General features: G+C 46.2%; 1 protein-coding gene across 4 annotated transcripts in view; it reads left to right on the top strand.

Moving 5' to 3' along the window:
• The first annotated feature begins 691 nt into the window (after nt 1-691).
• The window catches only part of rad54l2 (RAD54 like 2), a 34,269-nt gene continuing 19,487 nt past the window's right edge, over nt 692-15,473 (top strand). For 2 of the 4 annotated variants that reach the window (XM_035778770.2, XM_035778773.2), the window contains exons 1-9: nt 693-865; nt 7,900-8,095; nt 9,527-9,944; nt 11,852-11,985; nt 13,056-13,235; nt 13,707-13,936; nt 14,426-14,608; nt 14,801-14,934; nt 15,055-15,251. In XM_035778770.2, the coding sequence (XP_035634663.1) occupies nt 7,954-8,095; nt 9,527-9,944; nt 11,852-11,985; nt 13,056-13,235; nt 13,707-13,936; nt 14,426-14,608; nt 14,801-14,934; nt 15,055-15,251 (1,618 nt within the window). In that variant the 5' untranslated portion in view covers nt 693-865; nt 7,900-7,953. Of the gene's footprint in view, nt 866-6,330; nt 6,521-7,899; nt 8,096-9,526; nt 9,945-11,851; nt 11,986-13,055; nt 13,236-13,706; nt 13,937-14,425; nt 14,609-14,800; nt 14,935-15,054; nt 15,252-15,473 lie in introns of those variants that run through there. The other 2 variants (XM_052527357.1, XM_035778772.2) reach the window with 2 other exon arrangements.

Raw genomic sequence — 15,473 nt, 5'->3', positions numbered from 1 at the left:
ACCCACCATGAAACCTCAAATGGATCAGCCAAAAGTCAAGAATCCACTTTTTCCAAAAACGTCACTCCTACAGTGGTGCAAGCCTCAGGCTCCGAGAACTTCACCATACCTACCACCTCCAATACATCGCCCTCATTCACTTATATTGCTCCTCCTGTCTTCAACTCTCTCTGCTTACACTTTCTACCATTCTTATGTAACAAACCATCTATTTTTTCAACTGATTCAAGCTCACCCTCTTCCTCACTCTCTCTCTTAGCCCTCCTCTCCCTCTCTTTTCCCTCCATTCCCCCTCCGTATTCCAAGTATAACGCTCCTTATGAGATTACTGCACTTCTCCTGCATTACACATTGTTCTTGCCTTGTCAAGGCACGACATTTAACCGGCTGACACAATCTTCTTACAATCAGCACGAACCTCTCAGGATGTTGCGTTCAATAGTGCACCACTTGTCACAGCACAGCTCCGTATTAACCTCAAGACTACACCAGTAGATGGTGCCATAACATACTTTGTCGTGATGTGCATTAATAGAACAATTACATGCTCTAATTTATATTTATATTATGCTATTAACTTAATGAATTAGTGTTGGCGGACAGCATAAACTAAAATCTAATATGATTTTTTTTAACCTTTACTGATTGCAGTTTTTGGCTTCTTATAAACAGTTGTTGTCATTCGAGTGTGCCTTCGGGAACCGACTTCAAGCGAGTTGTTTTTCCATCTGTGCAGGGGAACCGTGTTACTGTTACCCTTGAAGAAACAGTGAGGGGGGAAATAAAAAAAAATACAGTTTGTAAAAAGAATAATGTATTAATCATAAGCATATCATCAATTCGGTTTCCCAAGGGAATGCAAAATGTAAGTACATAGTTTGACAACTTTTTGACTCGAATTTCATTTTAGTTTCAGTCTTACAATGTTACATAAGGGGATTTCTTGATTAGCCATCCTCTGGACAATAGACGTTGGCTGAAAACAGCGAGTGTATGGTAACATGACGCTAGCTAGCTCACTAACAACAAGCTAGCTAGCTGCACGAGCTAGCTAACGTTAGCAGGCTGTGTTTTGTACGACTCGTCTGTTAATTTATGGAAACTCGTTGAACGAGCTAACTGCTGTTAGCTAACTAATTGTAACAAATTAGCTAAGCTAGCTAGCTAGCGTAAAATACATTATCTTGGATTGTGATCTGTTTATAGCCAGACGCATAGCTAGCTACGTTAGCAACCGCATCTCTTAGCAATATTTCATCTCAGATGAGCGTTTTAATAAGCCAACATCTCAATATCCGGCGAGTTAGTGTCCTAATAACAGTAGATATTATGTTGATTTTCGCGAGTTAATAATGACATATTTGACGATGGGCACAAGGTAGAAAACGATAAGTAACTTTAAGCCAGCTAGGTATTTGCTAATGATGCGCCCCTATTCTAGCTAGTTATCTACCTGTTTATGGTTGCACGTGATGGCTACATACAGAAGCTAGAGTTGGTTATTATCTCTTGCATTTAGCATTTCCTGTAACACTGCGCTATAATTGCTCAATTGTGTTTGTGTGTGAGAGAGGGAGTGACAGTCAGAGGTTAATGTTGGCATCCATATTATATTAATTAGCAGGAATATTGCCATTGTTGTTTGGAAACAACATCTCAGTGTCGGATATATTCCTGAACTGTCTTTTCCATGTTATTGTGGTGCAATACCAAAAGTGTGACATCTATTTTTTATTTTTCTCCGAAATTCAAGTAACACAAAAGTATCACGCCAAGGTGCAACAACATCTTCATGTCCTATGATTTAACATTTGACACGTTGAAATGTCAACAGAACGCAAAAAAATATACACAGGGGTTGATATTGATTTGCCCTTGGGAGTTGCAGGTGAGAAGGGGTATATCATCCACATGCTGCTCAGTGTTGTGGTCATATTTGATGCTGGACATGCATGTGGGTCGTTCCATGTAATTTCAGCAAGCTATGACCCCCACCATCTCAGATTGTTCTGAAATCGTTTCTGTAGTTAGACACAGATACGATTAGCATCCCTGCAATATTATTTTGTTGAAATATTTTGATCTCTGAGAAATTAAGCTAATTAATTGCACCCAAATTGACAATTTTAAATGAATAGGATTCATATAATAAATATAGTACCAAACATCTGATTTGGAGAGACATTTTTTTCTAACAGTGACTAAGACATGAGGAATCCAAAGAAATGGTCAAACGACCCCCCACAACAATCCCAACATCAGTATCAGTTCTCTATATCTGATAAGTAATTACAGGCTGACTACACTGCTCGCATCGCAAAATAGAAATCTATATTATTCAATTATTGCACCAACGAGTGTCTGCGCTGCCAAGGGCTAAAATAGAAGTCCGTTCTATTTCTGATGCAGATCGCGCTGCAAGTCCTGCCTCTCCCATCTCCTCATTGGTTTATAGAAGCAGGTACCCATGTGCCTTCTCCTCATTGGTAATACCATGTGGGTGGCTGTAATGCACCTAATTTATGAAAGTTGCCAATCACAATATAAAGTCAAGAGAAGAAAAAGCCTAGGAAGAGAGATGACTAGAAACGATTCGGTTGACCGTTTCATGTGTGGATTAATTGTCAGAGTAGAGGACCTTGTACATTTCAGGTAAAATAACAACTCAATGTTTATATCCCAGGACAAATTTGCTAACAACAACAAGCTAGGTAAATAGGACAAATTAGCTAGCAAGTGCAAGCTAGCTAGCTAAATTGCCATAAAGGTTCAATGCTTTTCGACCTGTCCCCAAATTAATGTAATAGGTTCAGAGTTTGTTTTGATATTTTAACTTGCGCGTCGTGATCGCGTTTGGTGTGGGGTGACAAAATACATTTATGCACGATGGCACATTCGCACAGCCGGTTTGAGCTGCGGCTCAGATTATTGTTTCTTCATCCTACATCCTTCCCCCCTTCAGAGAAATTAGTCATTGAAGTTTAGGTTTATGTCCCATCCTACATCTTGATATTACCAGGTTCTGACCACTAAATGGTGCTGCTCCTGCTGACAAGGCTGTTTTCCGCTGCAGTCATTTATGTGGTGTCGAGCCATCGCAAAATCGCCACCATGCCCGAAAAATATGGAACATTAAAAAAATATTTCTACCAAGGCGCACTGAAGATGATGAAACAGTCCACTTTTAATTTTCCTCTGAAAACAAAACAACGAATTAATAGAAAAATCAGACTACCCCATAGTCCCATAGTAGATAGTTTATCTATTTACGTAGTTGGCTTGGATTCCAGAATTCCATTCCTACTTTATTTATTTCTCAACATCTGAATAGGCCCCGAGTTAACAGCGGCAACCTTGGTGTAAACCGCCACCCAACCTCAAAATATTTTGGGGGGGAGTGACTTAAATTGTAATGAGACAGACTACATTTTTAGTTGAGCAAGAGTAGTGGCAACCAGGGAAAGTGTTGGAGGGGAAAATGGTGACATGAAGTGGGTTCTGTGACAAATACAGATTGGGCATATTACCCCAGATAGGCCTACATATAGTCACTGTGTTTAAGTTTTTTGGGACATACATTTCAACACTAGTATGCTAACTAGTTAAAGTACCTAATTTGGGATCTATCTAATGATTAGCCCAATAGGGTAAATGCAGATAGGCTGAAGCATGGGGTTGCCTACTGTATTTATTTGTAGCCACTATGCTGCATCAGTTGGGCCTCGGGTGATTATGCTTATTGCTAATAGCATACCTGGTAATATATGCATGGACCAATATGTCAAATAAATTTTACCAATATATTATTGGACTCATTTCTGGAGGTGGAAATTATATTTTAAAAGGTGTCAGCGTAATTTCATTTTCATTCAGTTTGGAGTAGTAAGCCACCAGAACTCAGCTTCTCAGTCTCCAATTCCCCTCACTGCTACACATTTTTCCAAAGGAAACACCAGGACAAGGTCTGAGAACAACCCGTGCTTTGGTTTTGTTTACCTGGCTAACGTTTCAGCATTTATGGTACAAACCCACATAGGTACCATTGGGAACTTGTTTCTCTTCCCAATATTACAGATAAAACTTGGCTGGGGGGGAAAAATGACAAATAAAAGTATATTACAGTTCCATTTGAGGACAAAAACGCTGAATGCTGCGCCACACATGTTACAAAAAAGCTGGGAAGACATCTACGATGTACCGATGTACCGACCACTTCAACTGTGTGTTATTAATAGGAGAACAGTAGGCAGTGAGAGAAAATGTTTCTTCGCCATTGGGTACGACGTCCCTTCTCCTAAAAGTGTGCACTTGCACACATCTCCCCCTCAGATTGAAAAGCCTAGGATCGGTGTAGGCGATGGCTGAAGGGACGTGCCCACTTGGGAGAATGGGGACGCAGCCGCTGTCTGCCAATGTGGGAGGCGGGGGGGTTTGACACTCAGACCTTAGTCGTTGCATAACCATCTGAAGGAACAGTGTACAGGCCTTTGTATGTGAGGTGAGAGAAAACGGGAGCGACGACTATAGTCTGTGTGTCTTGGGTTAGCCTATATATCCTGCTGTTTAACACAGTCTGTCTGAGTTGCAAAGGCCTGTTATGTAACTGAGCTCTTATGTAATTGGCCAGCTCGCTCACACTCTTGCCGCCTCGCTCGCTCACACATATTCACTCATACTCACACACTCACACTTCGACACACACTCGCAGAGCTCCCTTTCCTCTTTTTCTCTCTGATACTTTGAGAGTGCCTTAGGAAAGACGAAGGTAAAGCAACGACAGTTTGTTTTACTGTACTGCTCTATTTCATGCATCCCTCTATCATAGATGATGAATGTACAAAATGAATCGATTTATTGATGATAATAACCAGCCTGTTTTACCCAACATAGTAATTTCATACCCTAGATCCAACTCTCCCCACTTTGCCAAGCTGAAAGAGAGAGTTCACCAAAATTACATGGGCATTTCCATGTAAAAAACAAACAAAAAAACATGAGCACCAACATGTGAAGTTCATATCAAATGAAAGCTAAGAATCTATTTATATATATTTTGAAATCACGGCATATGTACATTTTTCCACCGTTTTCCATCCTAAAAATGAGGAATAAGCAGACTGATTTCTGCTCAAACAGATGGGAAAATGGTTTTAGAAAACAACTACCAGAAAGAAAGTATTTAAAAGGTATTACAAATAGCTCAAAACAAAATAATGTTGACTTGAAGACCCCCTGCCAACTAATATCAACACTTATATTTAGTTCTGGAAGTTTAAGAAACACTGCCTTGAAATGCGGTTACCAAAAACCCACGTCCTCATGATGAGGGAAGATAATGAAAGTTCACAGAGGTAACAAGTATAGGTATCCCTATCAATTAGTGTTTTTACTGATATCAATTTTGTTTAGTAATTGAGTGAATAAAACTCAAAATTATGTTATTTCTGATTTTGACAATTGAATTGATTACATTGGGAAATCACAGTAGTCACAAACCACAGTTGGGTTCACAAGTTTGGACAGTGGAGCAGTGTTTCCCAACCCTGGACCTCGAGTATCCCCAACAGTACAGTTTCATTGTAGCACATGACATACACACCTCATTCAACTCATGGAAGGCTTGCTGATTAGTTGACAAGTTTAATCTGGTGTGCTTGTCCAGTGTTATGATACAAATGTGTAGTGTTGGCGATACTGGAGGACCAGGGTTGGGAAACAATGCAGTAGAGTACAGTAGTGTTGTCATGATACCAGAATTGTTTTACTTCCATACCAGATTAGTATCACAATACTCAATACCAAAACGATACCATTGAAAGGAAAAAAAATACATATTAGCCAACGTCACAGAATGGCATTTGGTCCTCTGTTCAATCGGTGGGCATCTTTTGAGTTCAATACCAATATTTTTTTTTCAGAGACAGCCATGTATGCATTTATGAATCAATTACACAAATCAATTTGACTTAGTTTTTTTACCAATATAACTACATAACAACATAATGGTAATAATTGTATTTGAATGGTATGTCTCTTGAAGAACTGGGTAAATCAAGATGTAGCCTAAGCCTATTCACAATACAGGTGAATGCATATTCAACAGGAGTGAGTGTGTGCATGCATTGAGTTATTGAGCTTGTTTTGGGCTGATTTCATGGGGCTACAGATGACAAAATCCGTTTCCCTTCAATTTGGGACTTAATTTCTTGTACTGTTCAACAGCATTTGCATAGAAGTAGTTTATTTTTTATAAAAGTGAGCGTTGTCTCTTTAACCCGTAATGACGTCATTCACAAGGCAAGAGGAGAGCAGCCCGTCGGAGCCCTATTCAGTTCGCTGAGGCAATAGATCATCTTTGGGAAAGACTTGAGTGAGAGGCCGATCAGCTTTGAAGTCAGAATATTTAGCGTAATGATTTGCGAACAAAGTACTGGGGTAGGGAATTGATGTTGGCTTCAGCTGTAAGCTAGCAAGGATAGTTCGCCTACAAAGCTGGAAGATACCGGTATCGTCTTGCATGGTAAAAGTGTTCTAGCCAGACTAGCCTGTATGGACATTGTTTTGCAAACAGCAATTAACAGTTTCACAATGCGGTGTCGCGTTATTCAAGTATGTTAACTTCTGTGCAGCGTGAGTGGGGAGCTAACATGATGCAGGCTAAGTGGAGCAGTGCGCTCGCGCTATAAGGGGTACGTCGGCTGCGCTGTTAGACTTGAGCCGTGAGACACATTTGACAGAAGTACCGAAAGTAACAAGAATTGTAGTACCAAACCATTTTTCATGTTCTAGTATCTAAAAGGTACCGGAGTTGTGTTATACCGCACAGTGGAGTACAGTAAAGAAAATTAGAGTACAGTACAATATTGTAGAGTTCAGTACAGTACACAGTAGAACACACAAGTTGAGCACACTATGTTCTGTATTGTACTGTGCTGTGCTGAACTCTACTGTACTAAACTCTACTTTACTGTACTCTACTCTTCTGCGCTCTACTGTGCTGTACTTTGATGTCCAAACTTGTTGAGGGCTCTGGAGTGGCACAGTGGTCTAAGACAATGCATCTCAGTGCAAAAGGGGTCACTTCAGTACCTGGTTCAGTTACCTGGTTCAGTAACCTGGTTCAGTACCTGAATCCAGGCTGTATCACACCCGGCCGTGATTGGGAGTCCTATAAGGCGGCACACAATTGGCCCAGCGTCATCCAGGTTTGGCCGGGGTCGGCCGTCATTGTAAATAAGAATTGGTTCTTAACTGACTTGCCTAGTTAAATACAGGTTCAACATAAAGAAACATAGACATCTATGATTGGTTCAGATTTGGTCCAGTCTGGACCAACCTCTTGTTTTGGGGTGGGGCCCATTAAAATATGTGTGTAGAATAATACCCAAAGATACAAAGGAGGATATTGCATATTTCCACCTTTTTGTGTTCATCTTCAGGGTACATCACCATGACATTCATATCCATAGTTTCTGTGTAGTACAGCTCAGGGACCCAAGATGTAATTCTGTTACCGGGTTTAAATGCACTTCATTTTGGTTGGGTTAAATGCGGAAGACACATTTCAGTTGAATGCATCGTTGTACAACTTACGAGGTATCCCCCCTTTCCTTCCTTTGCTTAATGTAGTTCAATAACCAAAATAGATATTTTTTTTTCAACTCAGTATGTCATAGCTGACACCCCATTCTTTCTGCAGATATCGTTGAATCTTTAATTCGCAGCAGATATTTCAGTTTTTGGGATGGGCCTTTTTTGGGATGGGTTTTTGGAATTGGCCACATATTGGTTTCCTTACCTTGATTTTAGCTGAGGTGAACAATCCATTTTTAAAGGGGGTCTCCATTTTGTTGTGCTTTGTTTGACCGTTGGCTTTAAGTGATGTGTATTGTATTGCAGGTACTCCCAGTGACTATGTGTGTAGGTAATGCTCTCTGAGCCCTGCAGGACGTCATGTCTGAAGAGGCCATCTCAGGAAGCGACCTGGACCCCAGCGTTAACAGCGAAGACGAGGATCTGGAAGAGGAAGAGGAGGAGGAGATTGAGGATGAAGATGAGGGTGACAACGATGGGGATGATGAAGATGATGCAGTTGGTGAGTGACATGGCTGGTGTCTTGCCTCCGATTTAATACTCACAATTAGTACTGGTTCAGAACAGAAGACATTCTCGAAGTGGTTCTAATTCAATCTAAAGACTTGAAGTCGGGGGGTGCACGTTGTGAACAGCGGAGCTGCCTTCCGCGACAACTGAAAGCGCCAGGCTAAACTTCTACGCTGTTGTAATGCTGCAGCTGTTACGTGCTTTTACATTGCAGCGGAGGGAACCGTGCACGTGCGCAGATACTGTGTACGAGTGCATCGTTTGGCATTGCTCTCACCAGCTATACTCTCAGTTCATGTTGCTGCTTGTGGCAGCGTCATATCGCCAAGTCTCAGTTTAACAATGGTTGCAAAGCTTCCAGCTGCTAAGAAAAAGTGATTCAACTAGTTTTCTTTTTTTTTTTGTCAAGTCTGATGCAAAACATAGGCTGTCTGTATTTCAAATACGATCTAATGTAGTCAACCAATCAGTTACAAAGTCTGGCACGCTATTCCCTACGTAGGGCCCTGCGTCAGGGGACCTGGTCAAAAGTAGTGCACTACATAGGGAACAGGGTGCCATTTGGGAGGGAGTCGGGCAGTGAACCGGGCACTCGGAGAGAGTCTGATCCGCCAAGGCCCACGTTGCCAGACGGACCAGTTTTGAGCGTGTTAGAGCAACAGGTAGGAGAGTCCAGGTCAGGGTTTGATGACCGCTTCTGTAACGAGACTTCCAGCCTGGAGCTGCCGGCATCTGCTCTGAGCGGCGCCTCTCAAACGACGTGTTCAATGCCAGGAATGTGAGAGGCTGCCAGGGGTAACACCAGGCAACCCCCGCTCATTCTCATACACTCGGCCATGACTGTCGAGAAGGATGGGAGTGTAATGAAGACACTGGCTGCGTCAACAAATGGCACCCTATTCCCTATTAAGTGTACTTCTATTGACCAGGGCCCATAGGGTCAGAGCCTTGGGCAAGCCCCACTGACACACACACTCAGCCTGGGTGGAGGGGAGTCTAATGAAGACACTGGATGCGTCACCAATGGCACCCTATTCCTAGTGTACTACTTTTGACTGGTTAGTGCACTATTTAAGGGAATATGGTGCCATTTGGGAGGACCGACACTGTCTGTAACGCCAGTCTGACTGGGGCCGGACACTCACGTCTGTCTGACTGGGGCCGGACACTCACGTCTGTCTGACTGGGGCCGGACAGTAATGGTCATGAATGGACCATAGAGAAGATGATCAGGTGGCCCAGTAAACAATACAAGAGTTAGGATTTAGGGATGGTTTCCCTGATAAATCATTAAGCCTGATCCTGAACTAAGAATCTTGTTCATTGGAGATTCTTCAGCTCATTGACCAGACACAGATTAAGCCCAGGCCTGGACTTTAGAATTAGTTGATTGATTGTGATTCACTGCTCCTCTCTCCCACAGATTGCCCAGAGAGTGGCCAGGGCAGTACAGAGACGGAGACCCAGGGAGGGAGGGACTCCCCCTCAGCTACCTCACCCTCAGAAAAGACTCCCTCTGAGCCCCCGTCTCAGCCAACCTCCCAGCCCCCCTCCAGGGCTTCCTCCCGGCCCAACTCTAGGCCTGAGTCTCGCTCCCAGCCCCCCTCTGGCCCCAGTTCCCAGCCTCCTTCTCGCCCTGAGAGCCCCAGCCAGGACAAGCCATCTGCGGGCAAGAAGAAGAAACCGAGGGCCTCAAAGTCCCAGGCCCCTTCGTCCTGTCCTGAGACCCCCAGCAAGGACAAGACCTCAGTTGGCAAAAAGAAGAAACCGAGAACCTCTAAGTCTAAGGAGCCTAAGCCTGCTAAACCTTCAAAGACAGTACACATGAGGAAGAACATCAGGTAGGTACACTCATCTGTTTGATAACAAGGGATTGAAACCACCCTATCTCCTCTAACCCATCCCCCTGTTCTCTCTCTTTTCTAACCCGTCCACCTCTCCTCTAACCCATCCCCCTGTCCCCCTCTCCTCTAACGCCCTCCCCTTGTCCTCCTTCTGTCCTCTAACGCCCTCCCCCTGTCCTCCTCTAACGCACTCCCCGCCCTCCCCTGTCCTCTCCTCTAACCCTGTCCTCCTTCGCTCCCCTAACGCCCTCCCCTGTCCTCCTCTAACGCACTCCCCTAACGCCCTCCCCCTGTCCTCCTCTAACGCCCTCCCCTGTCCTCCTCTAACGCCCTCCCCTGTCCTCCTCTAACGCCCTCCCCTGTCCTCCTCTAACGCCCTCCCCCTGTCCTCCTCTAACGCCCTCCCCTGTCCTCCTCTAACGCCCCCTCCCCTCTAACGCCCTCCCCTGTCCTCCTCTAACGCCCTCCCCTGTCCTCCTCTAACGCCCTCCCCCTGTCCTCCTCTAACGCCCTCCCCTGTCCTCCTCTAACGCCCTCCCCTGTCCTCCTCTAACACCCTCCCCTGTCCTCCTCTAACGCCCTCCCCTGTCCTCCTCTAACGCCCTCCCCTGTCCTCCTCTAACGCCCTCCCCTGTCCTCCTCTAACGCCCTCCCCCTGTCCTCCTCTAACGCCCTCCCCTGTCCTCCTCTAACGCCCTCCCCCTGTCCTCCTCTAACGCCCTCCCCCTGTCCTCCTCTAACGCCCTCCCCCTGTCCTCCTCTAACGCCCTCCCCTGTCCTCCTCTAACGCCCTCCCCTGTCCTCCTCTAACGCCCTCCCCTGTCCTCCTCTAACGCCCTCCCCTGTCCTCCTCTAACGCCCTCCCCCTGTCCTCCTCTAACGCCCTCCCCCTGTCCTCCTCTAACGCCCTCCCCCTGTCCTCCTCTAACGCCCTCCCCCTGTCCTCCTCTAACGCCCTCCCCCTGTCCTCCTCTAACGCCCTCCCCCTGTCCTCCTCTAACGCCACCCCCCTGTCCTCCTCTAACGCCCCCCCTGTCCTCCTCTAACGCCCCCCCTGTCCTCCTCTAACGCCACCCCCTGTCCTCCTCTAACGCCACCCCCTGTCCTCCTCTAACGCCACCCCCTGTCCTCCTCTAACGCCATCCCCCTGTCCTCCTCTAACGCCACCCCCCTGTCCTCCTCTAACGCCACCCCCTGTCCTCCTCTAACGCCACCCCCTGTCCTCCTCTAACGCCACCCCCTGTCCTCCTCTAACGCCCCCCCCTGTCCTCCTCTAACGCCCTCCCCCTGTCCTCCTCTAACGCCCTCCCCTGTCCTCTCCTCTAACGCACCCCCTGTCCTCTCCTCTAACCCACCCCCTGTCCTCTCCTCTAACGCCACCCCCTGTCCTCCTCTAACGCCACCCCCTGTCCTCCTCTAACGCCACCCCCCTGTCCTCCTCTAACGCCACCCCCCTGTCCTCCTCTAACGCCACCCCCTGTCCTCCTCTAACGCCACCCCCTGTCCTCCTCTAACGCCACCCCCTTGTCCTCCTCTAACGCCACCCCCTTGTCCTCCTCTAACGCCACCCCCTGTCCTCCTCTAACGCCACCCCCTGTCCTCCTCTAACGCCCCTCCCCCTGTCCTCCTCTAACGCCACCCCCTGTCCTCCTCTAACGCCACCCCCTGTCCTCCTCTAACGCCACCCCCTGTCCTCCTCTAACGCCACCCCCTGTCCTCCTCTAACGCCACCCCCTGTCCTCCTCTAACGCCACCCCCTGTCCTCCCCTAACCCATCCCCTGTCCTCCTCCTCCTCTAACCCATCCCCCTCCTCTCCTCTAACCCATCTTCCTCTCCTCCCCATCTTCCTAACCCATCTTCCATCTTCCTCTCCCCTAACTCCATCTTCCTCTCCTCCCAACAGGACGCTGCTGAAGGAGCACCAGATGGAGGCAGTGACCAAAGCAGCCCAGCAGGAGGAGTTAGAGAGGCTGAGGCGTCTGGAGCAGCAGAGGAAGGACTTCATGGCACCACCCGTCCAAGAGTTTTCTCCAGCAGGTGAGAGTCCTATTTCAGCCTGAAGCCCTCTGGACACTGACTGTCATAGAGGGGCTCCATTTCGTGGTTTGTCATACAAAGGATTCTGTAGGGCCCTATAAAATATTACAATAATTTTTTTTTTGCCTGATTCCGTTGAATTTTTTCCCAAATGTTGTTTTTCCGGGTTAAAGTTTTTTCAAATGTTCATGTTTTTTTCTCTCAAAATCAGACTTTTTTATATATATATAGAAAAACAACCCAATTGCATGTTGTAATTCCACAACACTGCTTAAACCACATCAGGAGACCACGAAGAAATTCAGATTTTCGGGTGTAGTGACACTTTAATTAAATTGTGCACCAGCAGAGAGAGGCCATTGTTTGGTTAGCGACGTTTCTATAGTTCTCATGTGATGGCAGAGTTTGTGAATTAGAATACTTCCAAACCTCTCTGCCAATAACAGCTAATTTTTAGTTTCCCCCTCCTCGCGCAGACCACTCCCATACAGTCCTAGCAAAATGATTTCTTGAGAAACTGCTCTTTTGACCATTAAAATTGAAACATAGTCTACTTTGTAGTTAACATTTAGTTGAGAATGTTTTTGGGAAATCCATTCCATCTCTACTAGAAGATGATGTCATCAGCATCACCTCTGACAGGTTCTCTAATCGCTGACTGCATTCCTGTGCCGTTTCCAAAAGTTGCAGGAAAATATGAATCATTGATGCATTTTGTTAATGTCTGATTCATTTGGGCAAATTAATTACTTTTCTAATACGCTGAATATATTCAGTTGATTTCCTACCAAGTTCAATAAATGTTTTAATATGGTTGAATACAGTTTTAATGTATGGATTCCGTCTGCGTTCTCCACAACGCGGATTTTATAGAGCCCTAATTCTTCCACCCCATGGTCGAGGGAGATTTATTTTCCTAACCTCTTACTTATTTCCTGTCAGTGCATGTCTCTCTCTCTGTCTCTCTCTCTGACTTTATTCACATGGAACGTTAAATCCCTTACGTTGTCAAAGGTAAAAAATAGCAACAATGGTCGGTGCGCTATCTCTCATCTCCCCCTCTTCTCCAGTGGAAGCGGTGTCAGGGAGGCCTGGAGAGGAGGAGTTTCAGGGCCAGGGGTCGTTAGAGGCTGCTTTCCTAGCCAGGCAGGATGTAATCTGCCTGGACAGCAGCGACAGCAGTGGAGAGGAGGAGGAGGAGGACGCCAAGCCACCAACTATCCCCGCTATCACACCCACTATCAGAGACGGTAAGGCTGTGTGTTTCCTTGAGAAACGAAGTCTGCTTCTTATTTTATTGATTCCTTGCCATGCTACTTCTAAGTATAGTGATACAGGTATTGTGACAACCCTACTATCTACACTACAGGCTTAGAGCCAGACATTCTAGGTAAAAACCTAGTTATAAGGATCCTTGGTTAGACAAACAGGAACATAAACACAGTTCTTGGTTAGTACTAAAAATGCTGTATCTAGAGGGAGCACAGACCTCATAATTACTTAATAATCTATGTGAGTCATAATGTCATATTTAGCTGTCAGGTTATGAACACTTAATGTCATGAGTAGATAGATATACATTCCCCTGCTCTGGACCAAGCCTTCTCTACATTGGAAATAAGTGTGTTATAAATCTTTCACTTTTTACATTTTTAACGGTTTGTTTTTTACCCGAAAATAAATAAATACATCTAATCGAATCAAATTCTTCCCCAACCCAGACGTGATCGAGCTGAGCTCTGGGGACGACGACACACTGCCGATCAGCAGCGAATCGGCCAATGAGGATGAAGGTGCGGGGGGCACGGAGGAGAGCAGCGGAGCGCACATCAACGACTCACTCAACCAACCAGACGCCCAGGGGAGGGTCCTGGTCAACATCAACCACCCAGCGGAGGAGGAAGACCTGTACCTCGTCCCACAGCTGGCTCGTGCAGTCAAACCTCACCAGGTAGTACAGGGGAGCTCCACTGGGCCGTCACTACGGTCCAATTTCCCGTACCCAGATTAAGCCTAGTCCTGGATTTTAAAAAAACTACCTTTTCACTGGTTAATCTCCATTGAAAGTGTTTTTAAGTCGATGACTAACGTCATGCCATGTCTGGGAAACCGGTCCTAGTCAAGGTGGTCTCGGGGCGTGAGCCAAGTATCGAATTTGTGAAAAAAAAGAACTGGTGTAATTTTACGCTTAGGCTTCATTGACATTTTTCGGGGGGAGCGTCTCCCGCTCTGCAAAAGTAACACGGCCAGTGTAGCATGCCTGTTAGCCCTTACCCTGCACCGTGAAACGCGGAGGCCACGGTGTACTCTACCGTACACGTATGAAGATAGTTCAGACGTGACACCGTTCACTTTTTCCATCGCCTATCTCCTCTTCACTCGGCTCTTGATTCACCTCTCGCTCTCACCAGTTGCTTTCCATCTCTCTTTCCCCTCCCAGGTTGGTGGGATCCGGTTCCTCTATGACAACCTGGTGGAGTCTCTGGAGCGCTACAAGGGCAGCAGCGGGTTTGGCTGTATCCTGGCCCACAGCATGGGCCTGGGTAAGACCCTGCAGGTCATCTCCTTCATAGACATCCTGCTGCGACACACCGGGGCCCACACCGTACTGGCCATCGTCCCTGTGAGTTCACCGATAGGGAGAGTGGTTGGGTGTGTGGTTTGAGTGAGTGTGTGTGTGTGTGTTTCTCTTTGTCCCTCTTCCTTTCTCTCTCTCTCTGCTCTCTGTGCATCTCCCCTGTCTGTCGGTATCGCTGTCTGTCTTGTGTGTGTGTATGCATACATCTATCTAGCTTTTTCTCTCTCTCTCCCCCAGGTGAACACGCTCCAGAACTGGTTGGCAGAGTTTAACCTGTGGCTCCCATCACAAGAGGCCCTGCCCCCTGATAGTGACCCTGCCACAGTCGCAGGACGCACCTTCAGAGTCCACATCCTCAATGACGAGCACAAGTACGTAACATTATATAGTAGAGCTAGCTAACACTTGTGTGTGTTATATCCATAACACAAAACACACTAACTAGTATGTGTGCGTGTTTACCAATTTTGACGTGTGTGTGCGCCCTACAGAACCACGGTGGCCCGGGCTAAGGTAGTGGAGGAGTGGTCACGTGACGGTGGCGTGCTCCTGATGGGTTATGAGATGTACCGCCTGTTGTCCCTGAAGAAGAGCTTTGTGACGGGCAGGAAGAGGAAGTCCAAGAAGCCCCAGGGACCCGTCATCATCGACCTGGACGAAGAGGACAGGCAGCAGGAGCTCATGAAAGGTCAGGGGTTAGAGGTCGCTGCGTGGCCCGCTGTATGTAGGTGGATCTAGGGCCGTAGTCGTCTGAGTAGAAGTGCTGATCTAGGATCAGGTCCCACCTGTCCATCTAATATTATTCATAGTGATCTAGAAGGCAAATCTGATCCTAGATCAGAACTCCTACAAGAAACCCCTGATCCATTGAAAATGAGAAATTGCGTACCAGTATAACGGTGAAACAATA

This window comes from Oncorhynchus keta, chromosome 10 (genome assembly GCF_023373465.1).
Source record: "Oncorhynchus keta strain PuntledgeMale-10-30-2019 chromosome 10, Oket_V2, whole genome shotgun sequence".
In the NCBI taxonomy this organism is placed as follows: Eukaryota; Metazoa; Chordata; class Actinopteri; order Salmoniformes; family Salmonidae; genus Oncorhynchus; species Oncorhynchus keta.
The sequence above is the reverse complement of the archived record's forward strand: the minus strand, read 5'-3'. Positions and strand labels throughout refer to the sequence as shown.